This window comes from Drosophila subobscura, chromosome E (assembly GCF_008121235.1).
Source record: "Drosophila subobscura isolate 14011-0131.10 chromosome E, UCBerk_Dsub_1.0, whole genome shotgun sequence".
Taxonomy (NCBI): domain Eukaryota; kingdom Metazoa; phylum Arthropoda; class Insecta; order Diptera; family Drosophilidae; genus Drosophila; species Drosophila subobscura.
This window is the reverse complement of record NC_048531.1, coordinates 1,651,950-1,669,418: the sequence shown is the minus strand read 5'-3', so window position 1 is coordinate 1,669,418 and position 17,469 is coordinate 1,651,950. Positions and strand designations below refer to the sequence as shown.

The window sequence follows — 17,469 nt, the reverse complement described above, 5'->3', positions numbered from 1 at the left end:
ACGCAGCCAAACTGCAGAAATCTCTTTGTTCCATGCATTCAGGCCCTGCGGCGGCGTCAGCAACAGTTTTTCCAACCACCGACGTTGCAAACATTTTCATGAGACAGAGCGCCTAATATTGTACCTGTATTTTTGGGGTGAATTTGGAATTACAAAATGCGCATGAATCCCCCCACCATCCCATTACCAACGATGGGATGCGGCAATGCACCCCAACAGAAACTTCGTGGAAACTAGAAATTGGGTCAACTACGCAATATCGTGATGATTTATGATTTTGGAGGTGGAGAATACGAATGCTAGGGATGGATGGTGTTGCATTAAAAATGTATTTATTAACTTAGATTCAACCAAATTTAGTCTTGGGTAAGATAATTCGAGCAAACTGATGCCTGCATTGGTACATTATATCGCAATGATGATGGATTCTCTTAAGTTATTTAAATATTACTACTGCTAAATTTATGTATGTACACTTTGACAAAAATACATCGGAGGTGCATGCCGACCTCCTCTATATGACATTGTTTGGTGTAGCCTTCAAAACTAATTTCGTTTGGGTGCAAGTCTCTGTGCGGGTGAAGAGAAATTATTTATTGTGGTTGTGGGGTTGGGGGTAGTGGTGTGGAGTGCGCTGACGGTCCTGTAACGATTCGATCTGCTGCTAGTGTTTAGAATTACGTTTGCTTGGATTGTAGTTTATATCTGTATTTATGTATGTATTTATGTTGCTGGAGTTCTTCTGGTTGTTGTTCAGCTAGCTAACTTAATTACAATCTTATTCACATGCTAAACATGTCCGTCCGCCCTTTTGTTTCGAGTCTGCGAAATATCAAAATACATACATAAGTATGTATGTATGTGTACAACTATAAATGTCCTTCGTATTCGATCACAGCGCGCGCTCAATATCAAAACAAAACCTTTAAAGTTTAAACAATAGTAACGCAAAGTTATGTTGGTATATATGTATGTATGTATGTAAGAGGCCAGGTGGCACGGCACCAAAGGCTCCATTCCACGTAACTCGATTTTTTTTAAGGGGAGAAGGGATTTTTGATTTAGTTTGAAGAAGCTAATGCGTTGTGGAGCGAGCACGCTTCGGGTGGGAGTAAAGGGAAATAAGCATGGATGGATCTGGTTCGTTCTTCTCGGTCTTCTTCCTCGCTTGCGCCGGCAGGCGATCAGTAAATGTCTTGGGTATGCCAGATTTGAGTAGCGCCTTGCGATCGTACATGTCGAGATTGTCGTTGTAGTAGGTGACGGCATCCCAGCACATTTCGCTAAGCTTTGGCACGGTCATCCACATCTTGTATAGGCCGTTGCGCCGTCGCATCTCCTTGTCATTGTACTCTATGCCGCCGAACACGTACATGCAGCCGTTATCCGAATGTGCGGCCGAATGGAAGTACAAGGGACGTGGAAGACTTGTCTCAAGGAGGAACCACTGTTTGGTGCGCATATTCAGCTTCCAAATGTCCGAGAAGTATGTCGAAAAGTCACCCTAAGCATTGGGATGAAAAGTTGTTAGATACATTTCAAGCAGAGAGCCCTGCAAGCCATGAACGCACCTGTAAGCCACCCGTGATGAAGGCTTCGATGTCTCCATTGGTGGACTGGTGTTGCACACACGAGAAGCACTTGCGCGGCTTCGGATAGCCTTTATTGTTTCGCCCCACATCGACGATCCGTGGATCTGGGAAAGTGTCAAAGTAGTCCCAGCAGTTAGCATCCAAGTTGTAGGCAGGAATGCGCTGCAGATCGTAGACAGAGTGTGAAGTCCCGCCGCCTAGCACAAATATATGCTTTCCATCGTAGATCACCTCGTGGCGGTAGCGGCCCTCCGGATCTTCGCGCATCTCCGGCCGACTAATGTATACATTCTCCCACACTCCTGTGCGCATGTCCAAGCGGTAAACGTCGCAGGTATAGTCGAAGCCAGTCGTTCCCCCGATTGTGTACAGATAATTCTTGTGGATCACAATCCCCGGACCGTATTGGGCCGTTGGCAGATCTCCGGTGACCTTTAGGCGATTGACGGCAGGCGTTGCCCCAACACTAGCCGTTCGATAGACATAGCAATCGTTCGAACAGGACTCCCCGAATGGATAACCAGTACCTCCATGAGACTGCAAAGAGAAAGAAAACGAACAATTGAAACTCCCAAATGTACCAATGTACATATGTATGTACATATATATGTATGTACATAGTATGTATGTCTGTTTGTATGTATTCTCTGTTTCCTATGTAGGAAGTGCGCACTGTTGTGCTGTGAGTGCATTTGCACGCCCCTGAAATGTTTGGCGAAGCATTAAATTAGAAGATATTGAGCCCATAAAGCGAAAGCCAGCCACTGCTTATCTGTTCGGGAGGGAACCGAACAGAGGCTGACCAGTGTTGTCGCCCCAGATAAGCGGACACATTCGTCTCCAGTATGTTTTGTATGTATCGGTCATGATTCGTCATCAAATTATAGCTAATTGAGGAGTGCACGGGATGGGAAAAGGGAAGTTGCAGCCAAGAGCCAGCATAAAATGCCAAAGGCAGTTAGTCCCACTAGTCCCCCACAAAAAGCGCGCGCGCTCTCAGCTGGGATTACAGGGAGAGGGAGAGGGAGATGTGGCAGGGGAAGCGATTTTGTTTTTCATCGCGAGCCCTAGAGGGAAAAGCTGGGAAACAAGTTGTTGCATGCCGCAGCATAAACAGCAACTGCGTAGTAACCAAAATGGAAAGCAAAACAACAGAAAGAGGGTTGGGACTCGCATGGCATGCGCATAGACAGGGACGGAGACAGAGGCCGAGGCGGTCTGAGAGAGAGAGAGAGGAAGAGAGAGACAGACATTGAGACTTCTGCAGTGGCAACGGCAATGGCCATGGGGGCAGCTGTTGGCGCTCGGAATCGGGCGATTCCCGTTTGTTTGGGCTGACATTTCGAATGTTTAGAATGCATAAACAAAGCGGAGAGGCGGAAGAGCATCGAGGGCAGGGCAGGGCGTGGCATTGGCCCAGGCATTCATCCGTATTGCACGGAGAGCAGAGTTCGTTCTCTGTAACCCAATAATAATTTCTTTCAATAGATGTGCGGGAACTGCTGCAGTTCCTCTCTACAGGGCCCGTTATTGGACGAACTGCATATGTAGGTGGCAGTCAGGGCAATCCCACACCCACAACCTGCACTCTCGTGTGCTTTGAAAAACATTTTTTCACTGCAATTCGCGGAACGGGGTGAACAGCGCGGGGCTAGGGGCTTAATCTAACAGTTTCGCTTTCCTATTCACACACACACACACACACACAGAACAGAGAGAAAAACGTCTATTTTTGTCTTGCACCTCCCATCTCGACAAATACTCACAATCAACACGTTATTGTGAATGGTCAATGCGTTGGAGGCCAGCTCCACAGGCAAGTTGTCTGCGTTCTCTGCATTCAGCTCCAGCCTCCAGAGATTGGTGGCAAAGTTGTAGCTCCAGAGCTCCTGGAAGAGAAGGCAGCGACCGCGCCGAGCTGCATTGACAGCGCTCCGCGGATTGTAGCCTCCCAAGGAGTACAAATGAGAGTTGGAGGCGATGATGCGGTGGCCACTGCGGGCCAGCGGGAAGCCTCCAGCGCAATGCTTGTCCTTGTAGGCGCACTTCACCAGCCGCAGGGGCTGGAAGCTGTACTGGCGCAGTGTCTTTTGCTGCGGCTGCTGCTGCTCATCCGGGAAGAGGCACTTGCTCTGCCTGACTTTGGTGTCCCGTTCGTCCGGCTCGTCACTGGAGCTGCTCGATTCATCTGAATACATTTCCTCAAGCTCTGAGTCCGAGTCCGAATCGCCATAGTCGACATCAACATCATCGTCGTCCTCCTCGTCCTCGTCATCCATGTCACTGGCCGCATCCATCGGCTCCAAAGCCCCAATAACATGGAAACGTGCCAACAAATCCGCATGTTCTCGCTCTTCCTCCTGTTGCTGGTCGACCATATTTTCTCGATCGCCTCCCTCCTCTGGCATGTCTTGCTCCTCTGGCATTTCTTGATCCATGATATTGTTGTTGTGCTCCCGATTAGATGGCAGCCCCAGGTGATGTCTGACTTTCGTGTAGATGTAGTGCAGCAGCTTGGCCACGAAGAGAATATATCTCCAGGTATGACGCAGTGTGGATATAGTGATGCACTTGAGTCTGGCTGGTTGTAGCATGTGCATACCACGCTTAATTAACTGTATTATGTAATAGACAATTTTGGTCCCGCACAATTTTTGTTTTTACTTGGGATTTCAGAATGGAACGTAAAATATGTCTACTTTGTACAAATTTGGATATTGTTGTTTTCGGGAGGGGGCCACGACCTCGCACAGCTGGTTTTGCTATACTGCTTGCTTTGTTGCTGTCATTTTGACATTCCTCGCTCTCACTCACTCGCACTCACACACATTACACACATGTGCTGTGTGGAAAATGCACGTTTAAAATATTGCAACACAACTTATTAAATCTATTTTGTATTGCCCTTTGATTGAGAGTGCATTGCATTCATAAAATTTACGCGAATGGAAAACTACGCTTTAAAAAGATCTGCATATCTACTATCGATAGTATCTGTGATTCCTATCGACTGGCTTGGACATCGAGTGTATAGTCAGGGGACTCCTGAAACGGACTTAAATTAAATTATGTTATTTTTGTTTGTGGTCTAAAATTGATCTAAATTGTTTCAATCGATAAATAATCAAGTCTAAATCAAAATAACTAACACTAATCACACATTACATTCTCTTTATATATGTGAGTCTTGGTTAAGGGTTAATGGTGGGGATTCTGGTGGGATAGCCCAAGCAGACCGCGATCTCTCTCAATTTTCCTAGCACATGTCATAAGAGATTTGGAAAAACCATAGGAAAAAAAGAGTGAAACCACTACCTATGGCTCTTTTCTATTGCTAATTATTTACGTTCGTTTTTACTCCATCGGGAACCCCCACAGCTGGGGTTCGGTTCCACCATTGTTCTGCAAAAATGTCATACGATACTTCTGATGAAGCACATGAGAAGTGACTTTGATGCAAATGATATTTGAAAATGGGATAAGAAAAATATGCAGTAAACCACCATATCAAATAAGGAAAGTATCGATAATGTGGGTGCCATCACTTCGGCATAAGGCAATTGGGCGCGTTTACCAGGACAACTTGATCACCGATCACCATGACAGCGCCGTATTTTGAGTCGTGGTGAACGCGTCCGATCACAAGAAATAGATCATGGATCGGTACTTGATCACCGATTCATGATCTATTTCTTGTCCTGGTGAAACCACATATTGCCTAGATGTAAGTAGCTGCACCAAGATCGCCACCTCGACAGAATCATCCGGAAGCAACCAAAATACCAAGACACAGGCATATCGGCAGAGGCAGGACAGTCGTGCTGCCCATTAACGCAGTGCATTGTCATCGCTCCGGAATCCGGACCACCACCAGTTTAATGCAGAAATATTTCCAACTATTTTTCACCCAGTGTTTTCTATGCGCATCAGTGCCCAGGACACTGCTGGTATTGTGGGAGGTCATGAGGTGGCTTGCAAGGTTCTGGTCAAGCATTTGTATGCCTGTAGTGTGGCTTTTGCGCCGGATTCTTGAAGATAATGTATTGAATTATGTTGATTATGTATCTCAATTTTAATTGCTTGAAATTTTCGTCAAATTATAATTGTAATTAATAGTGTAATTACACTGCTCGACAAAATCATGTTTGGTTTTTCTCAAGGAAAAAAAAGGTACATTTTATTTAAACTATTTTTATGCCCGGTACTCGAAGAGTAAATAGGGTATATTGTATTTGTGCTAATAACAGTTGTATGTAACGCACAGAAGGAAACGTTTCCGACCCCATAAAGTATATATGTTCTTGATCATTAGCCGAGTCGATTGAGCCATGTCTGTCCGTCCGTCTTGTTTGTCGGCTAGTTCTCAGAGACTATAAGAGCTAGCCACCAAATTTTGGCTCCAGACTGCTGTATGCTCACACTGAAACCAGTGCATTTCGAAAATGAGCCCCACCCCAGAAAAAGGGCGAAAACCTCCCAAATCTACAAATCTAAAAACGCCATTCCGTATGTCCATATCTATTAGATCACCGAATTGGGATCCGATTGGATCATTATTATAGCCACAATGAAGAAATTAATTCGGAACCCCGTCCCGCAGCTTATATTTGTTTTTTTCACATTCTCTCATTCACACTCTGCTTCGCGCAGTGTGCGGCCTCTGCCTCTGCCGTTCTTCTGCCTCTGCCTCAGCCGCGGCTAAACCCACCCCGTCCCTCAGCTTATATTTGTTTTTTCACATTCTCTCAGTCACACTCTGCTTCTGCAGTATGCCACTCGCGTTCCTCTGCCTCTGCCTCTGCCGGGACTCTGCAGTGTGTGGCTCTAGGAAAGGGGGGCGAGCTAAAGGAGCGTGTTGGCGTGAGAAGTGTTGTAGATGTAGATGACAGATGAAGAAAAAATGTTAAATTTGACAAAAACCGCTAAGGTACAGATGTAGTACTGAGTACCGGGTATAAAAGTTGTGACGCGTAAGAAGCGTCTCAGACGTCTCTTCTCGTTGGTATTACATCTGGTTGTAAATAACTTTTCCATGCAGAATATCTATTCGATGGAACAATTGGAAACAACACTTTGTGGTTTTATCTTACCGTCTAGGAAATATTAGGCGTTTAAATGCAAAACATTAATTTTTGTATTTTTAACGAAAATTTAAGAACAAACTCAGGAAACGTTGAAGTTATATCCTGGTCCGGGTCCTTTATTTTAAAGTGTATAGGTGCATTAATTTAGTGTCGTTTAAGTTATTGCTCATTAAAATATATGGAGAGATGGCGAATCTGAAATCGGTTGACCATTAGTGGATGATGGATATGAACCATCAAAATATAAATTAATTTTGTTTATTATGGATATGAATGGTTAGCAAATAATATTAAATGAACATTCATACATATATGTACATATGTACACACATACATATGTAAGTTAGGAGTTACGTTGTTTATTTTATATTTTGATTTTTTTATTGTTAGTTTTTTATGAAGATAAATGGGGGCTTGCAATCGAGCTATGCAAGTCTGCAGGGGGCTTGGCCCCTAGCTAAATATTTTTTATAAAAATCTTACTTTTACTTAAAATCATTAAATTAAGATCATCGGCCGGTAGGTTCCTCAAAGAGGTCAGCGCATGAGCGACGAGTGCCTGATCTCTAGAGTTTGGGCCCTTGAGCCTCCGCGCTGACGTTCACTTCAGCCTGAGGCACGTTGGCGGCTCCACCGTTGACCCGGTTGTGGGCCTCCGCTGGCCGTGCTGGCTGAAAAGCTGACCCGGAACGGGCCTTCGCTGCAAGGGCACGGTTGTTGAGCTCCTGTGCCTGACCCTCTTGCAGCCCCCCGATGTGCGGACTATCACTTATCACTTACATCTTCTTTGGTATCGGTTCTTTCCATTTTTAGAGTCGCCCAGTAGTCCCTTTAGCAGGAAGGCTTTCAAAAAATCTTTAATCAGATTAATCTTCAATCGACATTTTATCCTTTAATAAATCCGTTCAATGTTTGATGATTCTGTAATGTCTGGTATGTGACAAATGTGTTATTTCAACGTAGTTACTATGTAATATAAAAGAACATTTTTTGTTTAAACCTTAAAGTTATAGGACAGTCTTAAACAATTTTTAATTTTAATTAAATTAGTATTAAATAATTCAATTGCAGAGAGCTGATTCAGTAATCGGTTAAAATTCTAGTATATAAGTTTAGAGTGACAACTTTCTTTTAATATTAAATAGAACATGAAAATCGAGGAAAATGACTTAAGATTTACGGTATATTTGGAAATGTAAACGGAAACTTTGTAAAATATAAGGTCTTGTTTTGTACCTTCTTTGTTTAAAACTTAATTTATATACATAATATATATGTATATATCAAGTAATTACGAGTATTTAAAATCCAAATTCATTCTTCAATCTGATTTAATTATTGTTTCAGTGCTAAAAGTCTTTACAAGCTAGTAATATCAAATATAACATACAAATCGAGGAATATGATTCAAGACTACTATTTAAAGAATATTTTGAAAAATGTATATTTTGGTATATTTTTGAGTCTCAGCTGGTATACTTTATCGATAGCTCGTTATCGCACTGCTCTCATCACTACGGCCACAATCTAAATGATGATGAAATATACAAGGTGGTCTCTTCTATCGGCGTTCTGGTCTGTGAATTTGCTCATATGCGATCCGCATTTTAATGCTTATTAACAAACTTTAACTCGTTTTCTTGCAATGGGCAACTTTAAAGCCCATGCCATCATAGGGTTCATCATCACACGATAGTTTCGTTTCACTCACACTTACTACGCAGAACGCTTAGTCTTAATCGCGTAGAACTTTCATGTATGTGAGGAATTACGATTTTTTCACACGTTGAATCATTTGGCATGAATCTTGGATCTTAGCTGAGGGCTGAACGAGATAGACATAAAAGATTGTGAGCATCTCACGTACATGTATCTGCGATTCAGACTCATCGTCTAAACAAAACATAGATCTAAACGTCAAAACAGCATAGATAGTAGAGCACTTTTGCCGACGAGACCACCTTGTATAGTTTCATCATGCACTAAACATCCCTTTTCAAGAAAATATCGACAGCCCCGTCGTCGAAATGAAGAACCTAGTCAATGCGAATTCATCGTCGTGCGACCATCGCTGTAGCGATTAGATAACAAAAAAAAAATAATATTCGGATGCGGTGTCAACTCAATAACAAAATGCTGATCAACTACAAATCGAATAGACTTTGATAGCGATAAACTCGGATGTGGCACAAAGCATTGCGCCTGACGTTGGCCCCGAGGTCGTATGGTGTATCATAAAAGTCGAGTCGTCGCATTTCGGTTAGGTCCCGCGCAATCTGAAGGAATGACCGAGTCCAACCAATACTTTACTCCACGCATGTTTAAAATTGCAGCGCGCGTGTCATAGTTTTCAACCCCAATCCGTGGTAATAATAGTTGCTTTATCTCCATAAATCCTCTTGAAATTCCAATGAACAACTCAACGAAACTGATAAAGGGCGTCATCAACTACATTTGAATGTTTTTATAAATTGCACAGATTTTGCAGTCCACGACCCTTCATAACCTTAAAAAGGCACGTGCATTTGCTCCGTTTGCGGCGTAGAAGAGTTTCCACGTACATATATCAGACACCGACGGAGAGCCTAACGACCGCTGTTGCGCCTGCCACGCCGAGAGTTGACAGGGACCTACGCGACGAGATGGCAACAGCAGCCGACCAGCTAATGTCACCTGCCGCCCTCGCCACGATAGCGACAGTCAGCAACGGGCAACAGTCTCTGCTGGCAACGACAGCACCATCAGCAGCGGCAGCGATGGCAGTCAGGAATGGACAGGAGCCGCAGGAGCTCGTCGAGAGCCAAAAATCCACATCCCCAAAGCCAAGCCCCATGCCGAGCCTGAAGCTGAACAAGATGGGCTCCGTGTCGAGCAAGGAGAAGCGTGTGTACAAAATCGTTTTAACTGGCGGTGAGTTTTCTTCCAGTAAATTGAAAAGTGCTACTCTTCGGCTGTGTGCGTTTTCTGTATCTGTTACAAGTGTCTCTTCGCTTGTTCTCCTGCCACCCCTTAGCTGCAATTTGTTGCCGATTTATGTCAAGGTCGCAGGCAGGGCTGCGTGGAGGGGTAGCATTTCCTGCGCGCAGATTCCAAATCCAATGGCGGCGTCTGTCGTTTGATAATGATTTGCTCCCATCCCCACAGCAGGTAGTCGCTACCGGCTTTATTTCATAGTAGCACATACATAATTTACATTTGAATGTAAAAGAGCGCCAGAAACCTGTTTATTCCTCGCGCTTATATGGTATTGCTGCGGCGCGTGGTTTAATCACTTAATTTGGCCGAAGTTATGACTGTGATTAGGTTTAGGTAGAACACACGACGGTATTGACGTATTGAGGAGGCCTATCTTCTATTTGCCTGTTGCGCGAGCAGAGACAAAACTATACATTCCTGTATATTTGTACTCGTCCATTATCGCATTTTGGTATTGACTTCCTCTGCCGCACCACCCTAATCGTAATTTGGCGGCAGGCTGAGGAAGAAGCTGATAAACGACAGGCCCCATTCAGGCAGGCTCATTCCGTTTCAGGGGCACGTGGGCCCGTTTCATTCCACTTCATTGACTAATACCCCATAAGTCCCATAAGGCCTGCCTGTTACGTTTCCGGCCGCTCAATTCCTGATCGATGCACTGACCAGAGACGAGAGACAAGACTGCGGTGCAATGACCATGGGCATGTGCAGCTCTGGAATTACAGTCAATGTCAGTCCCCATTCCAGCGAAGTGCACAATTGTGGAACAATTAGAGCGGTTCTCCGCCGCCGCAGCAGCCAAGCATCAACTGTTCATTCACTGGTTCTCGTTTCTAATTGGAATTTGGGCCTCAATCGAGCTTTTTGTTCAAATGTAGTTCTCGGTCGAATCAATCTCTCAATGCCATCTGAATAATAATTTCAACACTTTCAGGTCCCTGTGGCGGCAAGACCACGGGCCAGTCCCGTCTGTGCACGTTCTTTGAGAACCTGGGATGGAAGGTGAGTTTTATGGGGTTTTCGGGGGGCTCCTAGTACTAGGCAAACGTTTGGTAGAAAGAGCCAGCGAGGCTTTAATTTGAGCTTTGTTTTGTGGCAACGTGCTGTTGCAGCTGTAAGTAGTGCCCACTCCTCTTGGGTCACTAGGAGGGCAGAAGGGCAATAGCACACTAAGAAAGAACGCCTTACGAAACTCTATATCTCATTCTTTCGTACCATCCTATTGCCCCGCAAACTCGAAACAAAGCAATGAGCATGTTAAATATTTTCAGGTGTTCCGCGTGCCTGAAACGGCCACTGTGTTACTCAGGTAAATGCTCTCTCTCTCTCTCTCTCTCCACTCACACACACAACCACTCAAACTATGAATGATTTAAGCATAAAAACTTTGAAAAGAGCCAATCAAAGCGAAAGCGGCCAACTGGGGAAGCTGCACCCTCAGCTTGGCTCCGAGTAGCTTTGCTTGCCTTCAGGCTGGGTCACCCAGTCTAGGCTTTGAGGACACGTACTGGTATACCATAACCGATGCTGAAGCAAATGCTGATTTGATACGGGTCGAGATTGTTATCCTCCATACTCCGACTGAACAGTCGTGTCTATATCATATTCGAAACTCGTACCTAGTAGATGCAACCTCCACCTGCACCTCCACCAATGTAAATATGCTAATGCCTTCTTTGTTTCTCTCTCTCTGTTTCTCCCCCTCTCCTGCATATCTAGTGGCGGCGTCAAGTTCTCTGATCTGACCGAGAAAGAGGGTAAGTAATGGCCTTGTAACGAACAAAGAAAGGAGTAGGAAGGAGTTTTGCATTTGCAAGCATTTTCCATAGACCCTCGTGGGTCCGATCTTCCATTGTCCGTACATTGTCAAGGTCGACAGATTCAGAGCAGTTTCTCGAAAACTAAAATAAATCAAAATATTTACTAGCGGAACGGACGGGACCCACACAAAGAGAGACCTTTGAAAGAGCTGTATGTACTATACGTACTATATATGCTAGATGTATTTTTAAAATCAGGCAACTGCGACAGCGACCAACGATGCCACATACTATATGTAGATAGTGTGTGTGTATTTGTACTCGTATTTGTCTGCGTATATCCGAGTACATAGCAAGGCGGCCGCCATGAAAGTCACGTCTCAATGATGAAGCTTACGTAATTCCTTTGTGCACAAGAATTTCCCGAGTATTTCCCCGATATCCTGATGAGCTGTCTCCGACAACTGACTTGAGCATTGCGTGACTGGTGACAATTTCCATTTCGCCGACAACTCATTCCTTTTTATTTCGGGACTAATTTGTCAATAGCGTTTTTAACGAATTTGCAATTGGCGGGAGGCGGGGAACGTAGGACAGCCCCCCATCCCCCCTGTGGCCACCAAGAATGCGAGTATCTACATATATTGGCAACAACGGTACCACGATAAGATACGGAAAGCGCACACTTCAGGCCACTCTGGCGAGGCCTTGGGTGGGGTGGTCACATGAAGGTTGATTTGTCATTATTCCTTACCCACGTTTGTGGCCACGAGCAGCCAGTAAAGAGTGTAGCTAGGGCCTATGTAAGATGCGTATGAATGCTAGTACACACTCACCGAAAAACACCCACCCAAACACCAATCCACTCACATGCGTACCACCCACGCAGACCCGCCCACGCCAACCACGTTCGTTTACAAAGATCTGCCATTTGCCGCGCCGGAGCACAGTCTCATCGATCTAACCGCATCCTGTCCGCGTTGCTTGGCCAAGGCTGCCTCCAAGCCCAATGGCAGCGAAGGTGAGTGAGAGCCGATCAGCAGTTCCCTCTGATCGAATCTTCTTGCGCTGATCTCGAAAGCAACCGACCCGCTTTGTGTCTTGTTCAACGGAGTTCAGATCCTCCTTATCGCTCCTTATCACCCCTGTCCATCCTTTCTGTTTCTGTTCCTGTTCTTATTCCTGTGCCTGTGCCTTTGTTTCAGTACCAATATTATGGACATATTTGTATGTATGCTTGATCTGCTTTATCTCCCGGCGACAGCAAAGACTTGAACAGATCTCTGTCCGCTGGCCGTGTCCGGCCCAAATGAGTTGACAGTGGACCAAACAGAAAATCATTTTTGACTAATGTATACAAACATTGCACATACCCCTCTTACCTCTATTTATTATTCTGGCTTCAGTTCTTTGCTTTACTCTGTGTGTATGTGTGTGGTGCAGTCTTCTAACACCTGTCTCCAAAAATTGTCTTACTTACTGTAGTCACTATATTCTTTTGTATATGCTAACATTTGTATATGTATGTATTTCTTCACAATAATAATAATTCACGCCAAGCCTCTGCCATTTGCTAGCTTCTACGATTTCTGCACATTTAAATGGGGCATTTAAATTTAGCCGCACACGCGGATATGTGTACAGATATGTATGTTGTGTATGTGAACAGTGAACATTCGAAACATGTAACATTACCTATGCAAAAGTATTATACTTCAGGATACCAATAGATATAACAGCTTTAAATAAGGTCTACCAAGAAAAACTGTACGCAGCTGTAATTCAGAAAAAACACAAACCTTTCGAGTGTTTATTTTTTCGCGCGTCCACTGCATGCTTGTGTTGCGTAGTGATTCGATCCGATTCACGACGGCTGACCATCACGTGTGTTCTGGTGCTTATTTCTATAACTGGAACTCTCCAGATGGAACTGCATGCCCTCAGCGGCAGGAGAGGTATTTTCTAATGTCCACATGGCCACATAGTCATTTTCCCAGGAGAAAGAAATTTTGTTTTCGTTTTCGGCTTAACTTATTTATGAAAATCTGTACATCTGTCATGAGTGTACACTTGTACATGTATCCGACACTGGCTAATTAAATATGTGCATTATAGACGAAAACATTTCAAGTGTTCTGTCGCCTCACGTGCTTTCTGACGCGATCCCGTCATCCGCTCTCTTAACGGCTGTTGAGTACTTCTCTCTCTCGCTGTCTCTCCCATTTTTAGCAGCCGAGCGTCACTTGTTTGTTGTTGGTGCCGCGTGCTTTATATAGAGGCTGATATCATACATAAGTACATATGTAGATACTGGCACTGATATTTGTCGAAAAATTCCCGTTTGAATTTTGTATCGCTGCTGCTCGTCAATTGATATCCCGAATTGATTTCTAAATGATTTTGTTTTTTTTTCACTGCTCCTGCCCCTGTCCGTCCCTTTCCCTTTGTTTTTACGGACCTATCAAACTTCTTCATTAGTCAAATCTGTGCTCTGAAACTATGCAAATTAACCAGACTAGTTATGTAATTAAAAATGTGCCGACGAGAACTTCATCTGCATACATTTACATACATACATATGTACATTTACATACATCGTATCTGCTACGTGTTCATTAAAAGTTGGCGGGTCACAGACACACGCCTCCACACCCATGAATACCTACATACATACACATAATTACATGTATACTAATAGCTCTGATTTGTCATACAAATTACGAGTAAAACTACGGACATACTTACGTACATATGTACGTAAATACATACAACCTACCTACCACCAATCGGCTATACACTATTCGAATGTATTTTTGTTATTTTTCCTCTTATATGCACATCGCTAATTGAATTAGAATTCGGAGAGGAGAAAGGAATCAGCGAACGAAAACAAAACACAGTGAACGGTCGGGCGTCGCAACCCCAATCGATCAGTTTCACCTGCCACTTGCTGCGCGAGTCAAGTTCAATGCAACTGTCATGGCAGCAGCGGCGCAAGTATTACGAAGCGCAACAGCAACTCGGCAAGCTATGCAGTTGGGCGAAGCGTCACGTGACCCCGCAACAGGTGTCGCCATGCCCCGCATCTCAACTGTTTTTAGTAGAGGGCAGACTCTGCTGTGCTTATCACTCAGGGGTTTCGAGTGGCTCCCAGTTTCTATCTCGCTGGATCCCGCGCATCGCTGCTTTTGGAGCCTTTTCAGGGTCACTTCAGGCCATCATTATATATATATGTATATTTGTACATATGTATGTACATATGTACATACATACTAATCAGTATCAATTAGCACGATCTGGCCTGGCATTTTATTGAGAACAAATTCTAAGAAAATCTTATTTCATATGCAAAGATGTTGGAAAAGGCGAACAGATTACTAGCCCCAAGCTGTATTACTAGCTATATAACAAGAAGAGTTGATATGTAGTTTATCAATCAAGATCTTTATGGAGCTAGGATGGAGCTAGGAGGGAGATATTTGTACTTTACCTCTACAATGTAGAGTCTAGTCTATAAGATATCATACAAGATATTAGCTATATAAGGTTAGCAAGATGATTGTGGGTCGGTGTTTGGCTTCGTTTGGGATGGTTGTGTTCAATACTATCATCGATTTAAGCCCCAAGAGAGTTTCATGCCGCTTCAAATCGACCGACATAAAGCCAACAAACACTTGTTGAACAACTGGATACTGGCCATCGTTCATTAAGCATTTTCATCTTACTCGAATCAGCATCAGAGCCAATCAACTGAGTTTTCTGCTCATAAATCGATGCCCAGCGTGTGTCACTCAACTTCTATTCGAATTTGCTTGCAATTGTATTTACTCGTGTCTGATTTCCATGTGTTTCGATTTCGATTGCAAATGAGTCGAGAGTCCAACAACCGAGAGACCGACTTATGAACAAGCAGTAAAACTTCCCTCCCCCCCTTGTAGCCTATAAATTTCAGGAGAATCTGATCCGCACCATGGTACAGATTGAGAACACCTACTTCGAGCTTGGAAACTCGAGCACCCGCAACTGCTTGATTATATGTGATCGCGGTGTCATGGACGCCAGTGCATGTAAGCGATACAAATTAGAGCCATAGCCAAGGCCGGTGACTAACATTTGGCTTCCCTTTCGTTGCGTTCTTCAGATATATCGAAGGACAAGTGGGAGAAGATGATGGCGGGCAACAAGTGGAACCCCGTTGAGATGCGCGACAATCGCTACAACCAAATTTTGCACTTGGTGTCAGCCGCCAACGGGGCCGAGGACTTCTACTCCACGGAGGTAAGTAACTAGCAATCGGTTCCAGCGGAACTGTTTTCACTTGACCAATTCTTTTGTTCGCCAAAACAAACGCCCAAAACACGGTAGAACAGAAAGCGCCATTATCAGGTACCCAACAGACTAATGGCTATAGATTTGATACCTATGTTAATAGCTATCGCTAGTGGCTTTCTAGCTGGGGCTAAGGGCTGCCTTGTGTTGTCTGAAATCAGTTGTGGCGCAAGCTAATTAGTGTTCTACGTATTTATTGCAGGACCACGCCTGCCGTTCGGAGGGCGTTGATCTGGCACGCGAACTGGACTACAAGTCCGCAGCTGCTTGGGTGGGACATCCCTATTTCGACGTGATCGACAACTCCACCAACTTCGAGGCCAAGATGAATCGCCTGATCGAGTCCGTTTGCCAGAAGGTAGGCATCGACATCGGTGATCGTTTGCAGGCCACATCGCGAAAGCTGAAGTACTTGGGTATGCTATGAGAGTTACAGGTCCACACAGGAGCTGGTCTCTAAACCACGTCTTCTTCGTTGCAGTTGCTATGCTACCGCCCGACAGCGAGTTTCCGCCCTTTCAAGACTTCGACGTGGTGCATCATTATTTGCAGTCTGGCGGACCCAAGGTGCAGGCACGCCTGCGCAAGCGCGGACAGAAGAGTCACTGGAGCTACATTCATACGCAGCGTCGTCCCAATGTGCACGGTCAGGCACGTATCGAAGTGAAGACACAGTTGACGCATCGCGACTACATGAACCTGCTGGCACAGCGTGACGATGCTCACTTCACCATCTACAAGAAGCGACGCTGCTTCTTGATCAACAACCAATATTTCCAGCTGGACATTTATAAGGAGCCCGGCCATCCGCGGTTCGTGCCACATAACCAGCATGTCTGTCCCTGCCTCACCCGTTACTCATGTATTTGCATCATTTTAGCTGCAAGGGGTTGGTGCTGCTGGAAACGTATTCTTCGCTCACGGGTGACGCGCTGAAGAACTGCATGCCCAAGTTCTTGAACATCGTGAAGGAGGTAACTGGCGATCCGGACTACTCCATGTTCAATCTGTCACTGAAGGAGGACTGGAGCACCACCAAGAAGTTCTGCCGCACGGCGACGCACGGTAAGCAGCATGAGAAACAAATGCAGCAAGAGAAGCAGAAGCAGTATCATCCCTACGACGAGACCAGCGACTAAGGAGCCATCGCCATCAACATCATGCTTAGCCAAAGAATACAGAACCAAAATGCTTGATAACCAACTAATGTACATACCGTCATGCCACATGTCCTTGCATGCCCGCCCATCTTTGTCTCTCTGGCTAAGACTTAATTTTCGGTTTTATTTCGATTTCGGCCTGACTGTGTTTCTTCTTTTGATTTTGTAGCCAAGGGCGCCGCTAACGGAGTTGCCAATACGCCATTGGTACTCAATGGCCAGTAGACTTCAAAATTGTCCTGTTCCTCCCTGAATCTCTTTTGCACATGTATATTTCACGACAGAAGCAAACAACTAACAACAACAACAACAATGACCTACCTGGCAACAAAATGTACAAAGAGAGCTGATGTGTGATTCACACAAAAGCGCAAGGTCGAAAAGATTAGAGCATTCACGTGGATTCTCCCTAGAGATGAAGCATTCAATCGCCTGGCAGGGTCAGCTGGTGATGCTCTGTAAGCAAGCAACAGCAACAACAACAGATATGTTACTTATTTTGCGTACTTAGCCCGAGGAAGAGAAACGGTAAACCAGAGGCGTGGTATGTGTCGTCGAGTCTATAGCT

The 17,469-nt window shown here is 44.7% G+C and overlaps 2 protein-coding genes across 10 annotated transcripts; one reads left to right on the top strand and one right to left on the bottom strand.

Moving 5' to 3' along the window:
* Window positions 1-315: 315 nt before the first annotated feature.
* Window positions 316-4,537, bottom strand: LOC117890669 (kelch domain-containing protein 10 homolog). The gene is made up of 3 exons (XM_034795645.1): window positions 3,359-4,537; window positions 1,572-2,129; window positions 316-1,504 (listed from the first exon to the last, which is right to left on the bottom strand). Exons 1-3 carry the CDS (start codon window positions 4,190-4,192, stop codon window positions 1,076-1,078), a joined length of 1,821 nt encoding a protein of 606 aa, XP_034651536.1. The 5' UTR covers window positions 4,193-4,537; the 3' UTR covers window positions 316-1,075.
* Window positions 4,538-8,730: 4,193 nt separating this feature from the next.
* On the top strand, window positions 8,731-17,368 carry LOC117892678 (TRPL translocation defect protein 14). 9 transcript variants are annotated; one of them, XM_034799084.1, is made up of 13 exons: window positions 8,731-8,935; window positions 9,010-9,042; window positions 9,156-9,586; window positions 10,587-10,654; window positions 10,924-10,961; window positions 11,372-11,409; window positions 12,302-12,433; window positions 15,351-15,479; window positions 15,554-15,690; window positions 15,778-15,798; window positions 15,944-16,157; window positions 16,223-16,553; window positions 16,622-16,944. In XM_034799084.1, exons 3-13 carry the CDS (start codon window positions 9,319-9,321, stop codon window positions 16,878-16,880), a joined length of 1,635 nt encoding a protein of 544 aa, XP_034654975.1. In that variant the 5' UTR covers window positions 8,731-8,935; window positions 9,010-9,042; window positions 9,156-9,318; the 3' UTR covers window positions 16,881-16,944. The 9 variants fall into 9 exon arrangements, with proteins under 9 accessions (XP_034654975.1, XP_034654967.1, XP_034654974.1 ...); XM_034799077.1 differs by lacking the exon at window positions 9,010-9,042 and adding an exon at window positions 17,071-17,368 and having other exon boundaries at window positions 8,733-8,935; window positions 16,622-16,806; XM_034799076.1 differs by lacking the exon at window positions 9,010-9,042.
* The last annotated feature ends 101 nt before the right edge of the window (window positions 17,369-17,469 follow it).

Coding starts and splice junctions, on each gene's coding strand:
- LOC117890669 (XM_034795645.1), bottom strand. CDS start 4,192: ATGCACATGCTACAACCAGCCAGACTCAAGTGCATCACTATATCCACA. Junction 2,130..3,358: donor TTCACAATAACGTGTTGATT/GTGAGTATTTGT, acceptor TTCTCTTTGCAG/TCTCATGGAGGTACTGGTTA. Junction 1,505..1,571: donor TCATCACGGGTGGCTTACAG/GTGCGTTCATGG, acceptor CCCAATGCTTAG/GGTGACTTTTCGACATACTT.
- LOC117892678 (XM_034799076.1), top strand. CDS start 8,901: ATGGTGTATCATAAAAGTCGAGTCGTCGCATTTCG. Junction 9,587..10,586: donor CAAAATCGTTTTAACTGGCG/GTGAGTTTTCTT, acceptor CAACACTTTCAG/GTCCCTGTGGCGGCAAGACC. Junction 11,410..12,301: donor TGATCTGACCGAGAAAGAGG/GTAAGTAATGGC, acceptor CCACCCACGCAG/ACCCGCCCACGCCAACCACG.